Source organism: Aristolochia californica, unplaced genomic scaffold, assembly GCF_029961685.1.
Source record: "Aristolochia californica isolate CCGP_79_NKW_82.1479 unplaced genomic scaffold, dmAriCali1.0.hap1 SCAF_2, whole genome shotgun sequence".
Taxonomy (NCBI): domain Eukaryota; kingdom Viridiplantae; phylum Streptophyta; class Magnoliopsida; order Piperales; family Aristolochiaceae; genus Aristolochia; species Aristolochia californica.
The window spans coordinates 51140399-51163005 of record NW_027181881.1 but is presented as its reverse complement, the minus strand read 5'-3'; the positions used below and the strand labels follow the sequence as shown (position 1 = coordinate 51163005).

Here is a 22607-nt window from a genome sequence, read left to right as displayed (position 1 = left end):
GTTATGGCAGAAAGAGAAAAGGAAAAATCAAATCTTTACTCCCTCAGTAGAACAACTTATGTAAATGTTCCTTGTAGATTTTGAGAATGGAGCATGAAAAGATTCACAAGAAAAATCCCAAGCTCAAACTCTATTATTCTGATACCATGTAGAGAAACAAGGAATTGAAGCAATAAAGTGAAGAAGAGAGAAAATAAGAAAGGAGAAAGAAGAGGAAGAGAGCAGCATGAGAGGCTACATTAGTTTGGAGTTGAAATCGACCCCAAATATCCTTTATATTTGCTTAAGTGACAAGATGGACAAAAGCCAAGAATGCTCCTTAGGCCATAAGTTTAGAATGCACTCAATATAAGACCAACAAAGAGAAAGAAAACATAGTAACTTATAGACTAGTTTTCTACCATGCTATCAGTCTCCTGGAAGGAAGTATTACATAGACAAAAATGACTGAAGTAGCTCTAATCACATTTTCTAACAATTACCTTTCAAAGACTCAAAGATCAACTTTGACTAACTGTCTTATGCTCCATATAGACTTTCCAGTTACCATCACCAGAAACATCTCTATCTAGAGGCTGATAATTATTAGTACGGTTTCACCTCCAAACACCAGTTAGTCCACTATTATGATCTACATGGAATAGTACCTTTTTCTGCTTGTGCCCTTGGGAAAATTTTTAAAAATCTAGAAACACTGGAAGCACCCATGACAAGGCACACTACAAAAGCTGAAAATGCCCAAAAATAAGGCCTTTATGATAGAAAAATGGCCCAACTAAGAGAACTAAAAAAAACAAGAAAACCACAAGGCAGCCACATGTAAGAAATTCTTAAATTATCCTCTTCCTTTCCAAAAACCAAAACACGTGCTGCCACATGTGTTTCACGAATTATTAAGAATTTCTGGCCAGGTCTGTAAAGCTGGCCAATTTTTTAAAGTTTATTTTTCATGCCTACATAGTTTTCATAATTCAGCAATTCCTAAATTGGACAAGAAAACAGACTCAAGGTCCCCATAGTTGTATGTATGAAAAAAAGAAAAAAAAGAATAAGTAATAGAGGGATAACAAACGCCCAGAAAACTGAAGCCTCCAACAAAAATTCCTTGTAAGAAGCATGATAAATCCTACTAGAACAGTTTCATCACACCAGATTTAACAAGGAATTCTTGAGTCTCACTATCCTCATGTCTGCTCCAAGACATTTTTGGAACATCTTCATGTGAAGCAAACTGTGTTTCAGTTTTTCTATTCAGAATACAAAATTTGCTTAGGAGAATCGTTTCAGCACCTGTGAATCCTAAGAGAAGAAATCATACACCTCTGGCAGGCACGCCCATCGTGAATATTATGCACTAGACATTATGGATTCCTAGAGTCTGTAACAACACCATGAAAAAGCAAAACCACAGATATGCTCATTGAGCATGACGGTTTTTTAGCATCCAAGAAACGAAATGGTACAAAGCGCACCATTCCAAAGCTGAACCAATGTGTTGCAAAACATCAGCATACTTCAATTATTGGCAACTTGGAGGAGTAGATTTACAGATCCCAAAGACTGGATTTAGCATGACTTGTTATCAGCATCACAAGAATATCACTACGACTACATTAAAAATATGAGCATAAACTGACAGGAATGCACCAAAGTTACGAAAAGTTCATGGACAATACCAAATAGAGAAAAAAATAGACACTCAAGAGTCTCATATTCCTAATAGCATAGCACACATTAATGAACTTCAGAAATCCTGCCTAATATGTTCTAATATTCAGCATTCCAAGTCATAAGCTGAGACATGGATGGAATTTAAAAATAATAGGGCCTTCACAAAGAATGGTTTCACATTTTATTTACAACTTTGATAACTTAAAAAGACATCAATTGCTCAAAATTTATAATTTGAAGGCCAGCTAATACTTGGAACCCGCGTAAATGAATGGCATAACTCTCTGCTAAACAATATTTAGAACAATTTCAGATGATTGAGTTCATTTTGTAGTGTACCATATCTGAGTAACTCAGATCATAGAGATCTTCATCATGAGTCCAGTCATCAATGCTAAACTCCGGGAATGATCGATATCCATTTGCATAAAGCCACTGACCTTTCTCGATTTTGCGGCAATTAGGGCATTGCATCGATCCCTTAGCATTGAAGGCTGAGCCAATGCAATCTGAAGAGAAGGATGATAACAAGTTAGTGAGAATGCAATAGTAAGCAGAAAGCACAATACTTACACGGAATAAAAACTTTCTTCTGTCAAGTTTCATTCATGTACTCATTAAAGTTATCTTTTCGACAATGGTATCTACAAACTAGAAGAGCGCAAATGTAAAATAACATAAATTAATTGATCACTTGAATATTTTTCATGCTGTCATTTCTGATTACACAAATGTAATACATTGTGTCAACTCCGATGACACAGTGTAAAACAACATGTCAATTGTGATGATACAGAGTAAAACATCATGTCAATTCTGATGATACAGAGTAAAACATCAAGTCAATTCTGATGATACAGTGTAAAACATCATGTCAATTGCGATGAGATAGAGTAAAACATCGTATCAATTCTGCTGAGACAGTAGACAACATAGTGTAATTCTAATGACACAGTGAAAAACACATTCTCAGTTTAAAATATATTATCAATCTCATGACAGAGTGTATGCACAACCATTAAAAACAGAGAAGACTAGGAGATAGTCAGGGGGAAGGTTCCCCTGAAACCTACAAGGAAGCAAATGGTCAAAGAAACTTAGACATGGTTCACGTCATTCCTCTTACCACCGGCAAAGATTTCATTGAAGGCTTTACTAATATCAGCCTAGTCAGGTTTAACATAATTTCAATTTCATAGAAAAAGGTTTAAATTTTTTTCAACTCACTTGGTAATCAATTTTAACATTGCTAAATTTTAATATGTTCATCTCTTAATTAACAACTTAAATTGGAAATTACAGCATTCAGTTAGTGCGTCAGGTCAGTTTAATATTAACTTACAATGGACTAGTTTATGTCTCTTTGATGTTATTCATGTTTTCTTCGTTAGCATATCCTTTTCTTCACTGATAATGTATTCTGGGCTTTTTTTAAGTTCAGCTTTCCAGAGCTAATACCTAAAACTTGAAAACTACTAATCCAGAATGCAAATGTTGAAGAAAATGGCAAAAAAGAATAGACAGGCTGGAACAGAGGCAGAGAAGCTAATTCTCATTCATCTCTACTTATTATCTTTTTTTAGAGAAATAAGAAGACCTTATAAAACAGGAAAATCAGCCTTTAAATGTTTCACACGTCTAAAAAAAAAAAGAACAAAGTAAGAACCATAAAACTTGCACCATGTCTCCAGATAATTTGATGAATAAAATTAACATCTATACAAAGTATCAGTCTCAAGGGCAGTCCAACACATGGAACAACTAAATACCAATCTTCACATAATTCTACATTTTCCAAAGGAAACTACCATCTAAACACCTACCCCCCATGCCTTAAAATTGTAAAAAAACTATTACTAAAACAGTTCTAAAGCCCTGACTATCACTTGCTACTTCACAAAAAAAAAAAACAAAATAATATGTACAAATAGCAAAACTATTAATAGAAAGATTGGAACTGGAATAATTCATACCCAATTAAATGCAAAAAATCAATTGACGAGGAAATTTTCCACACTTTACAGCTTGGAAAGTCAATAAACAAATACAGCATACATAACCTTGTACGACTATGTGCAAATCGATCCACTTTTTACATATAGTTGCACCTCGCACATTATAATCTTATCCTAAAATCTATACAGATGGTGTAATCAAAGAAATAAATTTTTTTTATGGTTGACTCTAACCTGCATCATTGGTTAAGGAATAACTCATAAAATCCAACTCCAATATAATTTTAAGTTCTGCACAACCTTTACAGCTTCTAAGCAAAGCCAGTATTCAAACACCTAGTTCTACATGACATATCACACAGAAGGCAACAAATTTTACACATAATTCTAGTAATACTTCGACATAAATTCTACATCTTTAGGATCACCGCTGAAGGTACGTACATCAAGCAGATAAACCAATAAGCCAGGCAACCTAAATTCCACATTCCACAAAGAAGCAAGACAATTAATAACAACACATTAAACAAGAGAGGCCATATGCCGACATACCTAGGTGAAATTCATGCCCACACTGCAGTTTCGCCGTGGATCGATCCCCATTATCCGTCACAGAGTCAAGGCAGATCGAGCAGGAGACCGTGGATGCGACCACCGAAACCACATCCCCGCCTCGATCATCACACAGATTCGTTTTCCCTAAACCCATGCCTTCATAAGAAACCGCCTCACCAACAAACAAAGCTCGCAAGCAGCGTAACACAGAATATTCACCGAAACGGCGAAGAACGAAGGCAGGCAACAGCCGAGAAGTCGGGGATGAAAAGGCCGAAGAAGCTCCGGTGGAAATCGCAGGGAAAAATCGAGGGAAGAAAAGCGGAAAATCCGTCCAGACGGGAAGCGATTGGGAGCTCTCTCTCCTCCTTCGGACCGGTCAATACACGGAATATACTTCCGCGATCATGGGATTTTATAGTCAGAGAGAGGAGCCTCTCCGCCGACCGATGGTAGTGATCGGACGGCGAAAATTAAGTGACTATTTTTGGGAAATATATCCGAGTTTAGTCCACTCAAGGCATGATTGACTCAACGTGTTTCCTGAGAAAGATTATTCAGAAATACAGAAAGAGCGAAGAACACTTGGACACTTGGAGTAGGTGATTTTTGTTCACGTGCTCTGTACTTTAGCGGCTTTTTAATAGGATGAACAGGTATTCTCAGCTGGCCGTCCAACGCCATTATTGGGTAGGTAAGTTGGGGAACCACCACTAACCGGGACGTTAACTGAAAAAATCAGGGTAAGCGGTGATGGGCGGCCAGCGCTTGACTGCATTGGACTGGTCAAATGACAATATCTTAATCATATTATTATATGAAAATGATAGGAATAAATTAAAGATGGTTGGGCTACCGATCATGTGTACCTCATGTTGGATGACTCAGTTTTAAATCCGATATGAGAAGGGATGGGTACGCATAAGCGGTTCGAGAACCATCAAAACGCATAGGATGCTCTAGAACCATCCTACCTGATGATTGTTGTAGAAATTGATGGTACAAACACATACGTTTGCATGTTATGTTCTCTTGAAAAATGAAAACACATCAACTAATGAGCATGAGGAAAAAACATGGACATGGGTCCACATGAATAGACTGCTTTTAGAATTGTTGCACCCTGCAATGTCACAAGCATCAAGCATCTAGAGTACAAGTGGACATAGGTCTATGGACGATCTCTTTAGTGTAGATACCCCTATATGGATTTTAGCCTAAGCTATAACTTCTTCAAATAATTCTAAGTCATAAGGAAATAAATATTTTCCATTTTTCCATTACATTATGGGTGGTAGTATCAAACTATATCACCTTACCCAATAAAGAAAAATAAAGAAATAAATCAATAAATTCGTGTAGATACCCTGTATATATAGGCTTGATAAGGTACGAATTCGTTATGATGCAAAAAATAAATTAATCAATTTTTAGAACGTTTGATTTTCATCCACAGCGGAGGCGAAAGTCACGCTCCCCACTCCCTGCTCTTTCCCTCTCTTCTCATTTCTCGCCTAACCTATCGCTTGCCCTGTTCATCATACCCAAATAAATGCCACAAACAATACATGTTCAAAGTATTTGGAAATACAATTTTGATTGCATGTGCTATACTAGAATCCTGATCTATTACAATTGCACGAGGTTGCTGGTTTGACATAGCAGTGAGAAATTGTTGAAATAGCCAAATAAATGAACCCCCTTCTCATCCTTCAATAACCCACAACCAAATGTTGTAGACTGCCCATGCTGAATTACTCCAGTAAAAGGTAAAAAAACTCAGTTTCTATTGGTTAGCATTATCAATAGTATCAAAACCAATTGCTTCACCAAAATTGTGATGTGCATTACTATCCTCTCTATCTGTCCAAAAACAGTGAAACAGTGAGTTAACCTCATCTCATTATTCATTTCATACAAATAGAAAAATGAATGATTTACTTTTTCTAGATCCTTGAAATGATCTAACAATATTTGAGCATCAGAGTGTATTAATTAATGTCTCTTGTCCCTCTCATAATTTCTAATATCTCTTTTAGTATACCCAACCTTGTCATATCCTCCAGATAATATCTCAAAGAAATAAATAACTTTTGATGTAGTAACATTAGCAATTTTAAATGTATCAAACAAGTTTCTATGCACTTGTGTAATTTGCCTATTCAAGGGCAAAAATTGCCTTTTACGAGGAGTCAACAGGATGTGATTGTGGCCCTCCACAAATTTCACCGCTTTCCACTTTTCATCAAAATCTTTAGTGTATCTAATTAATGCCCCACATCCAACTCTTTGATTCCTCGCTTTTGTTTTTATGGTTTCATCAAATTTATGATTTCTCCTTGCATATTATTGTTTTGAACATGTGAACATTCTACCATTCATTTCTTTGGTATACTGTCAATAATTCACAAAGCTTTTACGTACACTAAATCCTCTATCCCTAGCATAATTATAATAAAATATTTTTGTTTCCTCAATTGAGTAAAAAAACTTACCTACTATTGGCTTTTTATCATCTACTAATTCTTGACATATGTTTGTTTTTTCATCTCACTCCATCTTTACAAAGAAAGCACATGAACGCATTAAAACAATTTATAAAAGAATAATATACACAAAACATTCATCAATAAATGACAAGAGGCAAAAAATCTAACGACTTCTGAAACGTTCTAGTTAAAACATATAAGATATCTGTATATCCAAAATAGTTTGAAAATGTTAGGAATTAGGCGCCCTAATTTCAAACTAACAAGAAAAATAATAATAAACGATTAAGAAAGGAAAAACAAACATGAAAAAATACAACAAGATTTATATAAGTTTGCCTCAGAGTGAGACTACGTCATGTCTTTCACCGCTTCAATAATCCACTATTAATATTAAATAGTTTACAAGAAAAATCACACACTTAAAGGTGTTTCTCTCTAATCTCTCAGGCTGTAACTCGAGATGCTCCTCGGATTAAGATCATAAAACCCTAATAGTGGTGCCCCCCCAATTTAAAGAGAAAGCTCGGGCAACATTACAAGAGTGAAATTCCAAAATTGTCTTTAATAAAACAGTAGTCAATATATCGTGGATCGGACAAGGGCTCCGCCCCCTCACCCCAGGGAGGGAGCTTCCCGCCCTCTTTCAACCCCTACGGCTACCTAACCGCGAAGGTTCGACCAACTCAGCGTAAGGCGTTAATTAGGCTCCACAACTTAATAGAAAACAATTAATTATTAAAAAAAACTTTGTAGGTCCCCAACTAATTTTTTTGGAACTGAGATATTCCCACCATTGTCACTTTCTCTGTCAAAAAAGTCCAATCAAGCAAAAAAACATAAGAAATACGCTAGAAATTTGAGAAGTTAATCTCTTGTTATGCAAATTTCATAGCCTTAAAAGAAAAATATACATAAAGCAAAGGAAGTCAAATGTAACCAATCCCTAAGAAATTTCTAAGCGAAAATGAAATTGAAGATGAAAGGAACAAAAAAATACAAACCAATTTTATGTGGTTCAGCCCTAGGAGCCTAATCCATGAACGGAAAGAGAGTGGGAGAAATTTTATTGAATCAAAATAAATTTTACAATTAATTTAGGCCTATTTAGAGGCTAATGGAGAATTATTTGATTCTTTAATTAAGAATTCAAATTTTCTTAATTTAAGAAATAAAAAATCAATCGAGATTTTTTCTTGGGACAGATTTGTCATTATTTCCCTAATTTATTGCATAATTTAATTTCCAATTTAGTCTCTAAATTAATTTAATTTGTCTCTTAACATACCCCCTCAAATTGTATTGGGGGTAAGAGGAAATAAAACTTGTTGTCTCACAATATATAACCTCAATCTTGTGAAGGGGACTTTCTTGGTGTTTGGTATTATTGATGGTCTAATGAAGCGACATATGGGATGAAGAAAATCTTGATAAAATAGTAATGACTATGGAGGGGGTCATCCAACTTGCACGTCCAATATCCATCATAAAAAAAATTATTTAAACAAATAATGTGATAAAAATGAGATAAAATAGTGGTACACGGTGTATGGAAAAAATGTATTAATATGATATTTGAAAATGGTGTAGGATATGAGATTATATCTGTCACAAAACCCCTATTCCTAATACCAAAAAGAAAAAATATCTCCTTACCGATTCAATAAATAAATCCCTTCTCAATTCTTCCCCCTTTTTTAAAAAATAAATAGTGTATTTTTTTATAAAAATAACGATAAAAATTCAATAAAAATGAAGACAATTTGAGAGTTTTTTATTTGAACCAAAAAGTGGTATGGTTCGGGTTACAAAATGATAAAACCAAACCAAAAAATATTAAACGAATACAGCAACCGATTAGATCTTCTATTCAGATCACGCATCAGATCTGGACGTTGGATTCAGATCCAATAATGTAATGCGATGCGAACACTAAAGCAGATGCGATGTGTTTATGCGGATTCTTTGTCAGTTTTCCAACACGGATCTGGAACTGTGCATCGGATCCTCATGTTGGAATTGAACCTCCGTGTCAAATAGACATGCAGTTAAGTGTTGCAGAGCCTATACCATCGTATCAGGTCTACACATGGTTCCAATGTCGGAGCCAATTTCTAAAACTGGATGCATGAACCAGCGTGCCTATCAGGGGGAGCCACTCTAGCTCATTGTCTTCCTCTCGACGTAAAATCAACCAGGAATTTGAAATCTTATTTGCACCATCATTTCTTCATAGATTTTGACAAAACAAGAGCGTAAATACACAAATTTGAGTCCTCTTTCAAACTAATACTTCAATATAAATAAAAAATCACAATATTGCAATGAAGAAAGTAGTAAAAAAACACAATGCCAGTTAGTGGAAAACACAAAATTATAAAATATTTTTCAATGGATTTTGTTGAAACAAGAGGTAAAATACTCGTAGTGAACCAATCCATCTAATGCATGAATCAATTTGAATGAACATAATAAAATAAATAACACACAAATTTATATAAAAATTAACTACAAAACAAAAATAGCAAAATCAAACCTTCAACTTTGATAGTATGATAAATTTCTATGCGAAAATGAAATAGAAAATGAAAGGAACAAAAAACACAAACTAATTTTACGGGATTCAACCCTATGAGTCTAATCCACAAATGAAAAGAAAGGAAAATATTTTATTGAATCGAAATAAATTTTATAATTAAGACATGCCTATGTATTGGCTAATGAAGGGTTATTTGATTCCTTAATCAAGGATTCATATTTTTTAATTTAAGAAATAAAAAATTAATCAAGATTTTCTCTTAATTTTAGGAAATTATGTTGATTTATTTGTCATTATTTTCCTAATCTTTTACATAATTTCATTTCGAATTTAATTTCTAAATTAATTAAAATTTTAAAATAATTTAATTTATCTCTTAACAATCCCGAATAACATCCAAAAAGCGCTAAAGCATAGAAAGACATGGACATACACACCATATGGTCAACATAGTACATGTTGCCATTCAATCCTTAGTGCAAAGTAACATTAGAACGTAATTTAAAAACAAGACTTTATTTGATTGTTACAAATACAGATTATTGGCACTATTTTAAGACCTAATAAATCTGAAAATCGACATCTTGATTTTACATCAATTAATTAAAACTCTACTAGTTTTGCTCTTCAATTCATCAAAATTTGCACAAGTGTTAGATGGAATTGACATTCAATTTTTACCATTAGCGGTTTCCAGATATTATTTTGGACAAAGAAGGGATTCTTTAGAAACTTCACAACCAACTTAACACAACTTGTAATTCATATTTCAATATGACTAAAAAAACAAAAAACTTAGCAAATGGCCTCAACAAAAATATATAAACAATAAGTTGTTCTCAAAGGTCTACACTCATTTGAAGGCCTTGCATTTCAACATTACTCCAGATTACCGATTACTAGAATTAGTTTTTTCAAGTTATGAGAATTTGTTCCTCTCGCTAGGTGGCCTATATTTCTTTTGGGTAACTTGATAGTTTTCTTACCAATCCCACTTGCAATGCTTCAAAACATTGTGTATTTGTCTACCTGGTCAATATTTAGCCTTCTCAACCATATCATGTTCTGGGATAGCATAACATCATTTCAAATAACAAAACAACTAAGAAAGAAAAAGGGGACCCATCACAGAATTAATGTGAAGAACCAACAATATAAAATTAAAAAAATCAAGGAGGTTGAAGCTTTGATCATTCACGAGTCATTGCATAAACATGAGCAACGGAGATTATTGAAGCTTGACATAAATAAATTATCACAAGAACTTCTAATTGCAAGTTCAAAATTCAATCTTACTCCAAAGACAAGTACATATGGGTGATGATACAATATCATCTATACAAAACATCAATTTCATACCAGCTTTCAACAAAAAATTCAAAATATATAAAAAAAAAATTGCACTCACTAACGAAATTAATCCAAATTTAAGCAGATAATGCAAAAAAAAAGAAGTCGAATCAGCAAACAAAGCAAAATCAAAATTTAAGTAGACTAAGCAATAGCTAAATAATCTTATTGTTCTCTAACAGAGCTTTTGTAAAAAAAATAAAAAAATAAAAATTGATAAGGTGCTAGTTTGATTAAGCTTGGTTCATACATTGCAATGGAATGACAACGAGATGATGATGGAGACGTTGGGCAAGAGGGAATGAGAGGTAACAAAGAAGATTTTTCAAGGAAGAGGAGATTGGATGACGACGAGGGAGATACTGGGCGGGAGGGAATGAGAGGCGACAAAGAATATTTTTTGAGGAAGAGGAAACTAGACAACAAGGAGGCTTGGTGGAAGGGAATGAGGTGAGGTTGTAAGGAAAAGGAGGTAGTGACATCGTATGCGAATGAGAATTGGGTGAGCAATGGGTTAGGCAAGAAATGAGAAGAGAGCGGGAAAGAAAGGGATCAAGAAGCAACTTTTTGCCTCACCCTTTGATGAAGATCATACGGTCCGGGTTGAATTTTTGTATTTTTCATATTATAGCCATTTTGTGTTTGATCTAGCTCATCTCTCTCTCTCTCTCTCTCTCTCTCTCTCTCTCTCTCTCTCTCTCTCTATATATATATATATATATATATATATATAACATACATGGTTGATCCAATACGAAAAGTCATTTGGTGTGAAACATGTGAAATAATTATCTCATCCGTCTGATCATGATCTTTTTGAGTTTTGACCTAAAAGGGGTTAAAGGGAATTAAATGAATTTTTTCCCATCAAAAGCTTAAGTTTGATTAAAAAATTGATGGGAAAGTCTAGTTAATAAAAGAAAGCCAACAAGTGGGGGATTCCAAACCTAACTCAAATACGCCTTTGTATCTTGTGTCCCCTATTATGCTGAAAATACAAAATTACTACTATTCATCCCCTTGAGATTAACTCGGATCATAATAGTGGTACCAAAGCTGAATTTCCTTTTTTTTTTTTTAATGTGTAGATGATATGCTTTATATTATAATATATAAATTTCTCCTCAAAATGATATTTCTACAAGGAGAAACCGTCTTTACTCTAAAAAGGTCAAGTTGCACGAAACATACAATCTTCGACCCTGAGAAGATGAAAGACTAGATCTTTGTATTATAAAAATAAACTTTAAAAGAAAAGTCTTTAAGTTTAATTTATGGAACAACAAATCGGGTTATGAATATGATTATTTTTTAAAAGACATATCATAGTATGTATGAGCAAAGATCAAATCGAGAAGAAGGCCAACACGATCTTTTCCGGTTCAATTCATGGGACAAAAGAAACAATGGTGAAATATATATCACAAAGAGTGTTTTTTTATCCTTATTTGTCATTCTTGAACTACGCCAAGCTTTGGTGGGGCGGAAGTTGGTTTTTTGGGGATAACAGTTTGTCATTGCCCCATTGACCTTCCCTTACCTCAGTAGCCTAACCCTACACCAACACCCAAAACCCTAAATCCATACCAGCCATTGCTTCCTAAAATATCTTCGCTTCTACGCTAACCCTCGTTGACACTACCACCAAACTTCAACCCTTACTTCCCTCAGCACTTGTTTTTATAGGGTTGTAAATGGACCAAATTTAGTTGGATATTGAAATTCTAGATCTGATCGACTTGCAAATCATTTGAGTCAAATGGAATCACGTTTGTCTCTTCATAACAAGGTTTAATCACGTCAATCATGCAATCAATACTATTAAAGTCCAAATTAGAGTTGATCATGTGATAAACAAATTTTATTTTTTAAATTTTTTAAAGAAATTATACTAATACCATTTAAAAATTTTAGGCCTTGTTAGTGTCTTTTCCACAAAATACTAAAAGAATAGTTGTAAGTAGAAAAACATTTTTAGAGACCATTAGGCTTTGCTTGTGCCAAGAGGAAAATGTCCCATGAATATTTTTCCGCTGACAAAAAATTTCTAACGTTTGTGTAATTTTTGGGGATGAGAACTTTTTTCTCTTTATTCTTATTGATTACTCTTGCCTTTTAAGGGCTGTTAAAAACGATAGGAAAATTAGTTTTCTATTACTTGGATATTAAACTATTATAGGAAAAATAAACCATTAAGCACTATACGTACTTTTTATGTTATTTCTTATTGTGGCACAAATGCAAGAAAACCAATCAAAGAGAAAAGCAAAGTTTTTTTTTTCGTTATTTTGTTTTTTTATGATGACAAAAAGGGTCCCTTAGTGTCCCATATTTTAACAAACCTCCTTTTCATATTTTTATCATTTAAAAAATAATAAAAAATTGTGTATTTTGATGTGAAGGTTGATCTAAGACGGCGGACGGCGGGGCATATTCGTTGGCCACTGGGGAGTGGGGAGTATCACTTTCTCTTCCGTCTATCAAAATATCCTATTATTTGTGTTACTTCCCAATCATCCACTTGCGCATCGCATCCTAAAAACCCTAAAAAAACCAGGGCAGCTTTATTCGCTCAGTCAAACTTGGCATCAATTATAATTCTAACTCCTTTAGAATTTAATATCTATCTGAAAGAATTACACTCCCTCTTCCTACCAAAAATTTCCGATTTCGGATCCAATCTCTTCCACCGCAATTACTCCAATTATGAAAGAATTCTAGCCCCACTTCCCGTCGAATTTTTAGAATTTGGGTCCGCGGCCACCTCCGAGATCTTATTCGGATCCTAATATTTCTTTTTGGCCTTTAATCGGATTGATACTCATCCTCAAAAAGGGATAAAACATAATCGGGTAAACATATCTGGATCGTCTTTATTATGGCAGTTTTATTTAACTTTAAATATCCTTCAGTTGGCACGTGAGAAGCTTTCACTCGACCCGAGAACTTATCGTTTTCTAGATGTTGAGTCGGCCTAGGAGAGTCCTCTCCTCGTGGAAGTTGAAAACCAGGGCGAGTGGCCGACTCGCTCTATATAATAATAAACCCTCATCCCTCGATTATAAATAGTCTTCCCATAGAGCTTTAGACTCCTCTTTCTCTCCCACCGCTTCCTCGCCCTTTTGTGTTGCTTCCGGCTTGAGGTGTTTGGGCGTCGGCCAGTCTCGGGGAGCTTTACAAACATGTTGCTCTACCAGGATCTCATTACAGGTATCCACTATTTTCTCTTTGTATTAGTCGGCTTTGGGCATCTGCTCTTCTTTTGATTTCCGTGGCCTGAGTTTAGATCTGTTTGTATGTGTCTTTGGGAGTTTTTTTGGATTGATCTTTGCTGGACTTTCACAAAGCTGTCCTTCTGTTATCTGCGGTGCTAGGGTTTTGACACCGAAACTCTCTGTTGTTTTAAGGCTGTTATGATTATGGTATCAGATCTGTAGGCCTTGTTTGAGTTCGGATCTAAAAGCGAGCTCTGTATTTCCGTGATTTATGCGCTAATTTTACTCTTTTATTGATTTCTGACTTGAGTCTTACTTGTTACGACCTGATAACTTTCTCTATGACTTTTGTGTTGTCATTTTTTTTAAATTCGTTCAGCTTTGAAGATTTAATCTTTGGAATTGTTGTGGCTGTCTTCAGGTTGTTTGCTTTGCTATTTCAGTCACTGCTTTTACTTCTCTGCATGCTTTTTTTTCTTCTAATTTTTCGTATGCAGATGAACTAGAGTTGGACATATCCAATCTAATCTTCTTCTTTAAATTGAACTTCATATAAGCTATTTAAGTTATGTATCGGCAGTCTGTCCCTGATCTCGGACATGTTCCTCCTTATTTTATCAAAATTAGCATTGACGTGCTTGTCCTTCACCGGTGCGGGGTTTTGTGGAATGACTGCAAGCAAACTTGATATTTGAATCTGGGACGTATATTCATTATCTATAAATTACTTCTGATGTCTAACCTTTCCCATCCCTCGTGCGATCAGAATTCATGCATTGCTGTTAATGTATTTTTTTTCCCGCACCAAGCATTCTGTTTTGCAGCAAATCCCCTCTCTAGTCTCTGTTATTTTTTAACGAATATTTCAAATTGAATTTTGTTGATGAATTTCAGGTGATGAGCTTCTCTCGGACTCATTCCCTTACAAGGAAATCGAGAATGGAATGCTATGGGAAGTTGAGGGGAAGGTCAGTACTCCGGGTATTTTTCTAAATTTGAAATATACTATTCCGACATCAGTTTCTAAGTTCTGGTTACTCTTCTCGTAGATGTAATTCAGTCTTTAATTGCGAATTATGATGTTCTTTTCTGCTTTGTGGGTGTCTTCTGATTAAATAAAATTGTTCTATAGTGGGTTGTCCAAGGAGCCGTAGATGTGGATATCGGTGCTAACCCTTCTGCGGAAGGTGCTGACGAAGACGAAGGCGTTGATGATCAGGTTCAAAAAGTTGTCGATATTGTTGATACATTCCGGCTTCAGGTATTTTTTACTTGAACCGTGTTTTCTTCCTATATAGTTTTAAACATTAATCGATTCTTCATCATGTATAATTGATTTATAGCTGAACTGCATCGAATGTCTTTCGTTACAGGAGCAACCTTCTTTTGACAAGAAGCAGTTTTTGACATTCATGAAGAGATATATCAAATTGCTGACGCCCAATTTGGAAGAGGAGAAACAAGAACTATTTAAAAAGAACATTGAGGGCGCAACTAAATATCTTCTTTCAAAGATCAAGGATCTCCAATTGTATGTGGTTTGCTCTTGCCGTTTCGAATGATTATATTATTAAATCTTTACAGGGACACCTCATGATGTCTAAATCTTTAATCGTGGATATTCCGTTCGTGTTAACATCTTGCTCAAAATATTATCTTTTTTCTCCTTGAGTGCAGGTGTCTTACCGTGTTGCTTTCCAAGTCTAACAATGGATTATGTTTGTCTTGCAGTTTCGTGGGAGAGAGCATGCATGATGATGGCAGCCTCGTCTTTGCTTACTACAAGGACGGTGCCGCTGACCCTACCTTTTTGTACTTGGCCCATGGATTGAAGGAGATAAAGTGCTAAGAAGTAAAATTTTGGCCTACCGAATGCCAGGGGTGTTGTAGTTTTAGTTGGCCGTAAAATTCTTGGTTGAAACATTCGAGAAAAACTTGTGAGTTATGATTTTCCGTTTATGTTTTTTAAATAAAGATATTTATTGGGTGTTTGGGTGACTAATACAATTATATAAAATGTACTTGTGGCAATTTCTTCGTGAGAAAGTGTAGTGTGTCGCTCAACCAATTCTGATCAGATGCATGGCCCATATTTTCAAGTGAGATAACTTTGGCTGGGAAATTTGTATGAAATGCTTAACGAACAACCAATAATTTATCGAGAAATTTTTGCGAATAAGAAATATCCATTGAGTGTTGTAGCAGAAGTTAAAAGTTAGGATTTTAGATTAATATAGAAGAGGAACTGATGTAAGAAGAACAGTTGGGATCGCCTACTTAGCATTTGTTTATTCGATTTACAAGTACAAGCAACCGGCGTTGTTATCCAAGTCTTGAAATACAGGAAGAGAAGTATTCTCTACGAGTATCAGTAGATAGATTTGATGCAGAATTGCATCTTATTACAAGGGCTACTCACTAGTTGAAACTCCTTGAATATGCAGCTCATAGGCACAGATGGATCAGTGCCTAATTTTGGGTATCTTCACTATCATCACAGAGCAGTGAGCATGGTGAGCACAGTAGTCGCTCACACTCCCCAAAACAGCCCTGCAAGTGATTGATTAGCTATGTTAATCCGATTGAGAAAATTTCTGGTTCTGACCGTTGTCTCTTCTGTAATCTATACCTTTTTATAGCTCCATAACCGTGACTTCCCACCACCAACATGGTGGCTTTATGCTTCTCCACTGCTTCGCACAGAACATTTCTGGGGTCCCCTTCTACGACTTCCACCACAACATCTGTCACCTGCACTTTCAGTCAGCAATAACAAAAAATGGATTTTGCAAACCAGTTTCAGTGAAAATGGAAGAGAAGGGTGTCTGTAGAATGGACATGCAAACGGAACAAATATTCTGCAGGAAATGTGAACGATATGCAATTACCGATTTACTTAGGCAGAGCTCCTTTGCCCTGTTCACTACCCTGGAAGCAATTTTCTTCAAATCCGCGTCAACAAACGGCAAGACTTCAATTCCTCCTGTATTAATCGAAATGAAAACAGTTAAAATCTTCATTCCTGTAGTCAAAGATCATATTGATAGATTCAGCATCAACATAGATATTCGAAATTCAAAAATACACCAGCATCAAGTATCTAATCGACCGACGAATACCTATCAGAGAAAAAAAAAAGACAAGAGGAGAAAAGCACTGTAAGTACCGACCTGGACCAGCGAGACCAACGACAGAAGATGGGGAGGGCTTTGCGTGAACTATGGTCAGCTTAAAAGGAGGTTTCGACTGATACGGAACGAAGAAACGATCAAGCGTCCATTCCAGGGCATAAAAGCTCTCCGAACTGTCATCGATTCCTACCACCGTGACCGAGTTCTCCATTTCTCTACCAGTACGCTACAAAAACAATCCTCCTACGATCAAGCAGTGTGTATCCGTCAGCACCTTTATACTAGGTTTCATATAGTATTGACGGGAAACAGAGCGTGGATTGTAAGCTTTGTGGATATGGAAAAAGAATCAGAGACGGAGCAATCCAAGTGGACGGCATCAGCTTCAAAGAGAAACCTGTGAGAAACTTCTGGATGGACGGTCGACTGTAGCGAATCAACTCCAGAGTCATGTTTGTGTTTTTTTTTGGTTGACTTGTTGGCTGTGAATTTGTGGTTGCTGGAAATATGACGTAACTCTTCAGGCAGAAAGAACTTTTGCTTCGACGGCAGCCGACGAGTTTTGGCAGCCTTCAACTCCAAATTAGTGGAAGAAGGAACAATCCGATTTTGTTACTCTTTTGTGATTTTTAGAAATCTACACGAAGTTAGCAGAATCATTTTTGAAGACGATCGTTTTGTCGTAATTTTAAATTTGTCTGTAGTTATGCAACCCCTATTGTAAGCCATGTATGGCTAAGTCTTTGCAATGTCTTAACATTGTATTTTGTCAAATATTTTGGTCCATAGGTTGAAGAAAATCTTCCCTGACTTGATTTCATGATGCTAAACATCAAAGTCGTATTTTGATAGCACATGAGATTTTGATCTATTTCCATAAAAAAAAAGGATAGAAAATCGTGTATGATATTAAATATTAAAGTTTACAATTCTGTCTTGGCATCTTTCTATGCTATAGATAATAGGCCTAAACACAGTATGAAACTCTAATTATATTTTTTGTAACCTAGTATAAAGGGTCATTACCTGAGATAATAATGCACAATGGCTAGAAAGATCAACAAAATAATGATCCAAGAAATCTCCAACTGTATGAAATCGCGTGAATGCAAAGAATCAAATCCCTTCTCCTGCCTGCTCAGACTAGTTTATCTAGATATCTCTATGTTGCTTGTATTGGATGGGAGATCCTCAACATCAAGGTAGTTCTTGCCAAGCTTCTCAAAAGGAAGTTGACTTGGCGGAACCGTATAGGCCAAGTGAAAATGCACAAGAAATTCCATAAATCTTTTTTCAAGTTTTCACTGGAAGCATCAACGACCCCGATATTATCTATTGGAGCTAAGGTATATGCATCCAAGCCAATGGAGTAATTACCATCCAGCCATATGAAGTATGCTTTTTTCTATATCTTCGCAATTGCAAAAATTTTGTTCAAAATTCTCCCCTCTTTTTATTAGAGGTTTCTTGTATATTTTACTAAGAACTTGAAAGGAGATATTTGGGAGTCATCAAATTGAAACAAATACGAATCACCTTGACCTACCTGCCAGTATGTATGGGAGAAACATGGCAACAAAATCTAAATATTTATGTTACCCCTAAACTTAAACTGGCTATATTAAAAATCTATCCATTCGAGAATACTATGTTAATTGACTGCATTTAGAAATATAATATTTATTTATTTAATAAATATAGTATTGATTTTAAAGATTACCCGTTTGAAGATTTATTATAACAATAGGAGACTTCCTCGCACCCGCTTCACCTTCTGTTTCACGGGCTTCTGAGGTGATTTCTTTCTTTCTTTCTTAAGGTATTTTTAGAAAAATATATTTTACTTTTATTTTATAATTTATTTAAAAATAAAAACATAGAAAAATATAATAATTAATATTTTATAATTTATTTCAATTTCCACCCATGGGATTTTTTTTAAAAAAAAACAGTAGATTTAAGTAGCGACAGGCATACGTGTTCCACAAACGTTGACCAAAAGAAAAATTAACTGCTATTTTAGCTTTAGATCTAATTAACAGCCGAGAATAAGTCAGGAGGGCTAAAGTGATCCAACGGCAGCGATCTCATGTAGGTGGTCGATGAGCAGGGGTTTAATTCGAGGGTTGAATCTTGCTTGATTCATTAGAAAGGGCACTTCACATCGTCCCACCATTGAGAAGTTATTCTGGGAAGGGAAGACTGGCCAAGGTGTCCCGGCTTTTCCAAGAGCGCAAGAACACGCTCTCAATACCTTGACCCATCACCACCTCCTCCCAGAAGCCCACAACTGCTCTTGTAAATCGGGTTCTGGGTGGTGGTGGTGGTAGTTCGAGGTGTTGAGCTCTCCGAATGCGTCGTACCTCCAAGGAGTTCCCTCTCTTCCCGTCATTTCTTTATCTTTTCTTCCCTTCAATCTCTGTTTTTACTTTTCTTACTTCTCTCCCTTCTTCCTTTTCTCTCCTTCTCGTTCGGGAATTTTTCTCTATAATCATCGTTTTCCTCTTAATGTGCTCGTCCACGGAGGCAACATGTCTTTAAAACCATTCTGTTCATGTGCATGTTGTCCTGCATTTTTAATCTCTTTTAGGGTGGTGGGGGGGGGGTTAGTGCACATGAGTCAAGACATGATCTTCAAGCGCATTATGCAGTTCATGTTCTGATGTCGTTTGGGGGCGCCAAAATTCATGTCATGTACATGAATATACATGAATCAAGAGTTCATGTCTCAAGCGTAACGAGCGAAAAGTGCTTTCCGCCCGATTTTGAGAATCATCCACTTGACTCTCTCGCGCGGGCTCTCTCTAGCTCGACCGTCTCTATTTTTTTTTCATTTCGCTCGTTTCGTTCCCGCACACAGACACTCTCGTTCTCGCAGCCCTCTGTCGTTTCCGTGAAGCTCGAGCTCTCTGCTCGCTCTCTCGTCTCCGCCGTCCCTCTCCGGTCTCCCTCTCTACTACCTCCGTCTCTCGCTGCGAGTGTCCTTCCGACATCCTTCTCCATCTCGAACTCGTTCTCCCTCTAAACCTCTCGCTCGTTTCTCCCTCTCTCTTATCCCTCTCGGCCTCCCTCTCTTCTCTTTGTCTCTTCTCCCTCTTTTCCCCCTTGCGGCATCTCACTCCCTTCTCCCTCTCACTTATATCTTTTCTCCCAAAATTCCCTCCGATTTCCTGCGATTTCCCCTAATTCAGTTTTGGTTTTCTTCGATATTGACATTGGGCTTCGATTTCTAAATTTCTACTTCAATTCAGCATCGATTTTCCCAGTTTGGCTTTGATTTCAGTCGTCGGCTTCGGTTTTCCCCAAATTTCAGAAGGTATGACTAAACCCTAATTTTTTTTCTGATTAAATGAGTTTTGTATTTGATTTAATTTTAGTTCCAGTGTCTAATTTGGGGTTATTTGTGCATAATTGTGGGATTTAGTGTTATGGATTAGGGTCTAAATTTTTTATTAGGGTTAGGGTTTAGTGTTTATATGGTTTGGTGCTTTGTATTTAGGGGTTAAGTTTTTAGGGTTAAGGATTTATGGTATTGTTAGGGTTTAGGTTCTGGAATTAGGGTTTAGGTTTTTTTTTCAATTTTTTTCAGCTAAGGTTTAATGGGTGATAGGGTTTAGGGTTTAGGGTTTGGGGCTTTTAGGGTTGTTAAGATCTAGGGTTTTTTGTTTAACTTCTGGAATTAGGGTTTGGGGTATAGGGTTTAGGAGGTTTTGGAGTTATGGGGTCTAGGGTTAGGGTTTAGGAGGTTTGGGGGGTATGGGGTCTAAGGTTAGGGTTTAGGAGGTTTTGGAGCTATGGGGTCTAGGGTTAGGGTTTAGGGTCTAGGGTTTTTAAGGTTCTCAATTATGGTTTACAGTGTTTAGTCCAATTCAAACAAGGTTGAGTCGCCTACATGGGCGTCCATTAGCCAACGAAACCCGACCCCCATCACTGACGAGGTACAGTTCGTAGTGACTGTGAAGTCATATGGGGCTCTACCAGGGGTGTTCGGTGAATTTGGACTTGATGTGTGTGTTTGTGTGTGTGTGTTTGCATTGTTTTGCATCTCCAATGGAAATAGTTGATTAGTTTTGGAATGTTTTAGAATGTTTTTTAAAAATTTTGAAGTGCTATGGAATGTTTTTGCCATGTGGTGAGGAGATTCGGGTGTTATAAATATCCACCACATGGTATTTTCTTATTTGTGGTTTTTGTTTCGTGACGGGTAATGGTTGTCTGATAAAGTTTTTTCCATGAGGACAATTTCGGATTTAGATTGAAAATGGCTGCAAGAAAACAACCAAGTGGTCGACCATATGACTTTTGGAGCTTTGAAGAAGACAACAAAATGCTCGATCTTTTAGTCGAGCAGGTATATATAGGGAACAAGTTGCCCAATGGTGTTTGGAAGCACGAGGTATATACGGAATGTGTTAGTAAGTTCAATGAAGACGCTGTCAATAAAAAAACTATTGAGCATCTTAAGAATCAAACAAGATCATGGAAGAAAACATACCAAACGGTAACGAGCTGTCTCAACACTAGTGGGTTCGGTTGGGATGCAACCACACAACGAGTTACTGCATGTCATTCTGTATGGCAAGACTACATTAACGTCAGTAAATCATGATATATTATAAAACAGTTTGTATTGTTTCGCATTACTAAAAATGATGTTTTATTCTTGTAGGAGCATAAAGAGGCTGAGAAGTATAGACAACAAGGTTGCCCCCTTTACGACAAATTGGCTATTGTAGTCGGAAACACAATAGTCGTAGGGAATGGTAGTACAACTCCTATAGATCTGTGTGATGAAATTATCCATGATCAGTCGGCTCCTATCCCGATGGATGAGCTCGACAATGTTGACATAGTTATGGGAACTCCACCGCAATTCAATAGTGGAAATGATTCGACAGCGGATCAATCTTGTGGAACTAAAGGGCCATCTTCATGTCATCGTAGAAAGATAAGCAAATTGCCCACTGAAGACAATAGACAATTAATTGATGTAGTTGGCCAGATCGCTGAAGCTATGAAATGTGTTATGGAGTATAAGGAACGCGATGTCGAAGAACCTTGGGTCAATGCCCTCATGAAAATTCCGGACCTGTCAGAGGCACTGAAGTATGACGCTCCTGAATGGATAAATACGCCAAGTAAGAAGACCGTGTTTTTAAAAATGACAGTGGCGGAGCGGGTTAAGTGGCTTAATTATTGTGCAAACAAGTAATTGTAATGCATTTTAAGTACAATATCTTTTTTGAGAAGATTGTTATGTATTAAAGACGATATTTGAATTATAACGTTGCTAGACTTATCAGTATGGTTAAGGTTTCTATTTTATATGTTTGTTGTCTTAATATATTATGTGGATAATATGGTGGATGAGTATTGATGTGAATATGATTATTGAGTTTGGATGAATAAGTTATGATTAAAGATTAGCTATTATTTTTGTTTATGACTATTTAGAAGTTTAAATTTGCAGATTCTCATGGATATTATGACAGAAGAAGATATGGATGTAATTATGATTGGATTGGCATGTATTATTGTCGTCATAGTAAAATACTATCTATGCCCTAGCAACAGAGGTGTACCACGTTCTTATGGGATGAATTGTCCGTTGTATTTGCAAAAGGCCTTAGACAAATCTCCTGTTAAATTTCGAAAAGTTTACAGGTTGAATCAAATTGTATTTCACAAATTGGCAACAATAC

At 36.1% G+C, this 22607-nt stretch overlaps 3 protein-coding genes across 3 annotated transcripts in view; 1 reads left to right on the top strand and 2 right to left on the bottom strand.

The window, feature by feature from the left end:
* LOC137957290 (E3 ubiquitin-protein ligase IPI1-like) overlaps nt 1-4639 on the bottom strand; it is a 30766-nt gene extending 26127 nt beyond the window's left edge. Inside the window, exons 1-2 of the mRNA XM_068805048.1 lie at nt 4179-4639; nt 2011-2180 (exon numbers count right to left, since the gene is read on the bottom strand). Coding sequence (XP_068661149.1) covers nt 2011-2180; nt 4179-4335 — 327 coding nt within the window. The 5' untranslated portion in view covers nt 4336-4639. The remainder of the gene's footprint in view (nt 1-2010; nt 2181-4178) is intronic.
* A 9006-nt stretch (nt 4640-13645) lies between these two features.
* Nucleotides 13646-15805, top strand: LOC137955653 (translationally-controlled tumor protein homolog). The gene is made up of 5 exons (XM_068802689.1): nt 13646-13769; nt 14669-14742; nt 14907-15035; nt 15148-15305; nt 15506-15805. Exons 1-5 carry the CDS (start codon nt 13742-13744, stop codon nt 15621-15623), a joined length of 507 nt encoding a protein of 168 aa, XP_068658790.1. The 5' UTR covers nt 13646-13741; the 3' UTR covers nt 15624-15805.
* A 220-nt stretch (nt 15806-16025) lies between these two features.
* LOC137957320 (universal stress protein A-like protein) lies at nt 16026-17135 on the bottom strand. The gene is made up of 4 exons (XM_068805075.1): nt 16945-17135; nt 16663-16757; nt 16404-16525; nt 16026-16324 (listed from the first exon to the last, which is right to left on the bottom strand). Exons 1-4 carry the CDS (start codon nt 17114-17116, stop codon nt 16237-16239), a joined length of 477 nt encoding a protein of 158 aa, XP_068661176.1. The 5' UTR covers nt 17117-17135; the 3' UTR covers nt 16026-16236.
* Nucleotides 17136-22607: the final 5472 nt, after the last annotated feature.

Bases quoted from the DNA above. Each gene is read 5' to 3' on its own strand.
- LOC137955653 (XM_068802689.1), top strand. From the start codon at position 13,742: ATGTTGCTCTACCAGGATCTCATTACAG. The intron at 14,743-14,906 runs GTCAGTACTCCG...ATTGTTCTATAG, and splicing joins TATGGGAAGTTGAGGGGAAG to TGGGTTGTCCAAGGAGCCGT. The intron at 15,306-15,505 runs GTATGTGGTTTG...TTTGTCTTGCAG, and splicing joins AAGATCAAGGATCTCCAATT to TTTCGTGGGAGAGAGCATGC.
- LOC137957320 (XM_068805075.1), bottom strand. From the start codon at position 17,116: ATGGAGAACTCGGTCACGGTGGTAGGAATCGATGACAGTTCGGAGAGC. The intron at 16,758-16,944 runs GTCGGTACTTAC...CGATTAATACAG, and splicing joins CGTTGGTCTCGCTGGTCCAG to GAGGAATTGAAGTCTTGCCG. The intron at 16,526-16,662 runs GTAATTGCATAT...CTGAAAGTGCAG, and splicing joins AGCTCTGCCTAAGTAAATCG to GTGACAGATGTTGTGGTGGA.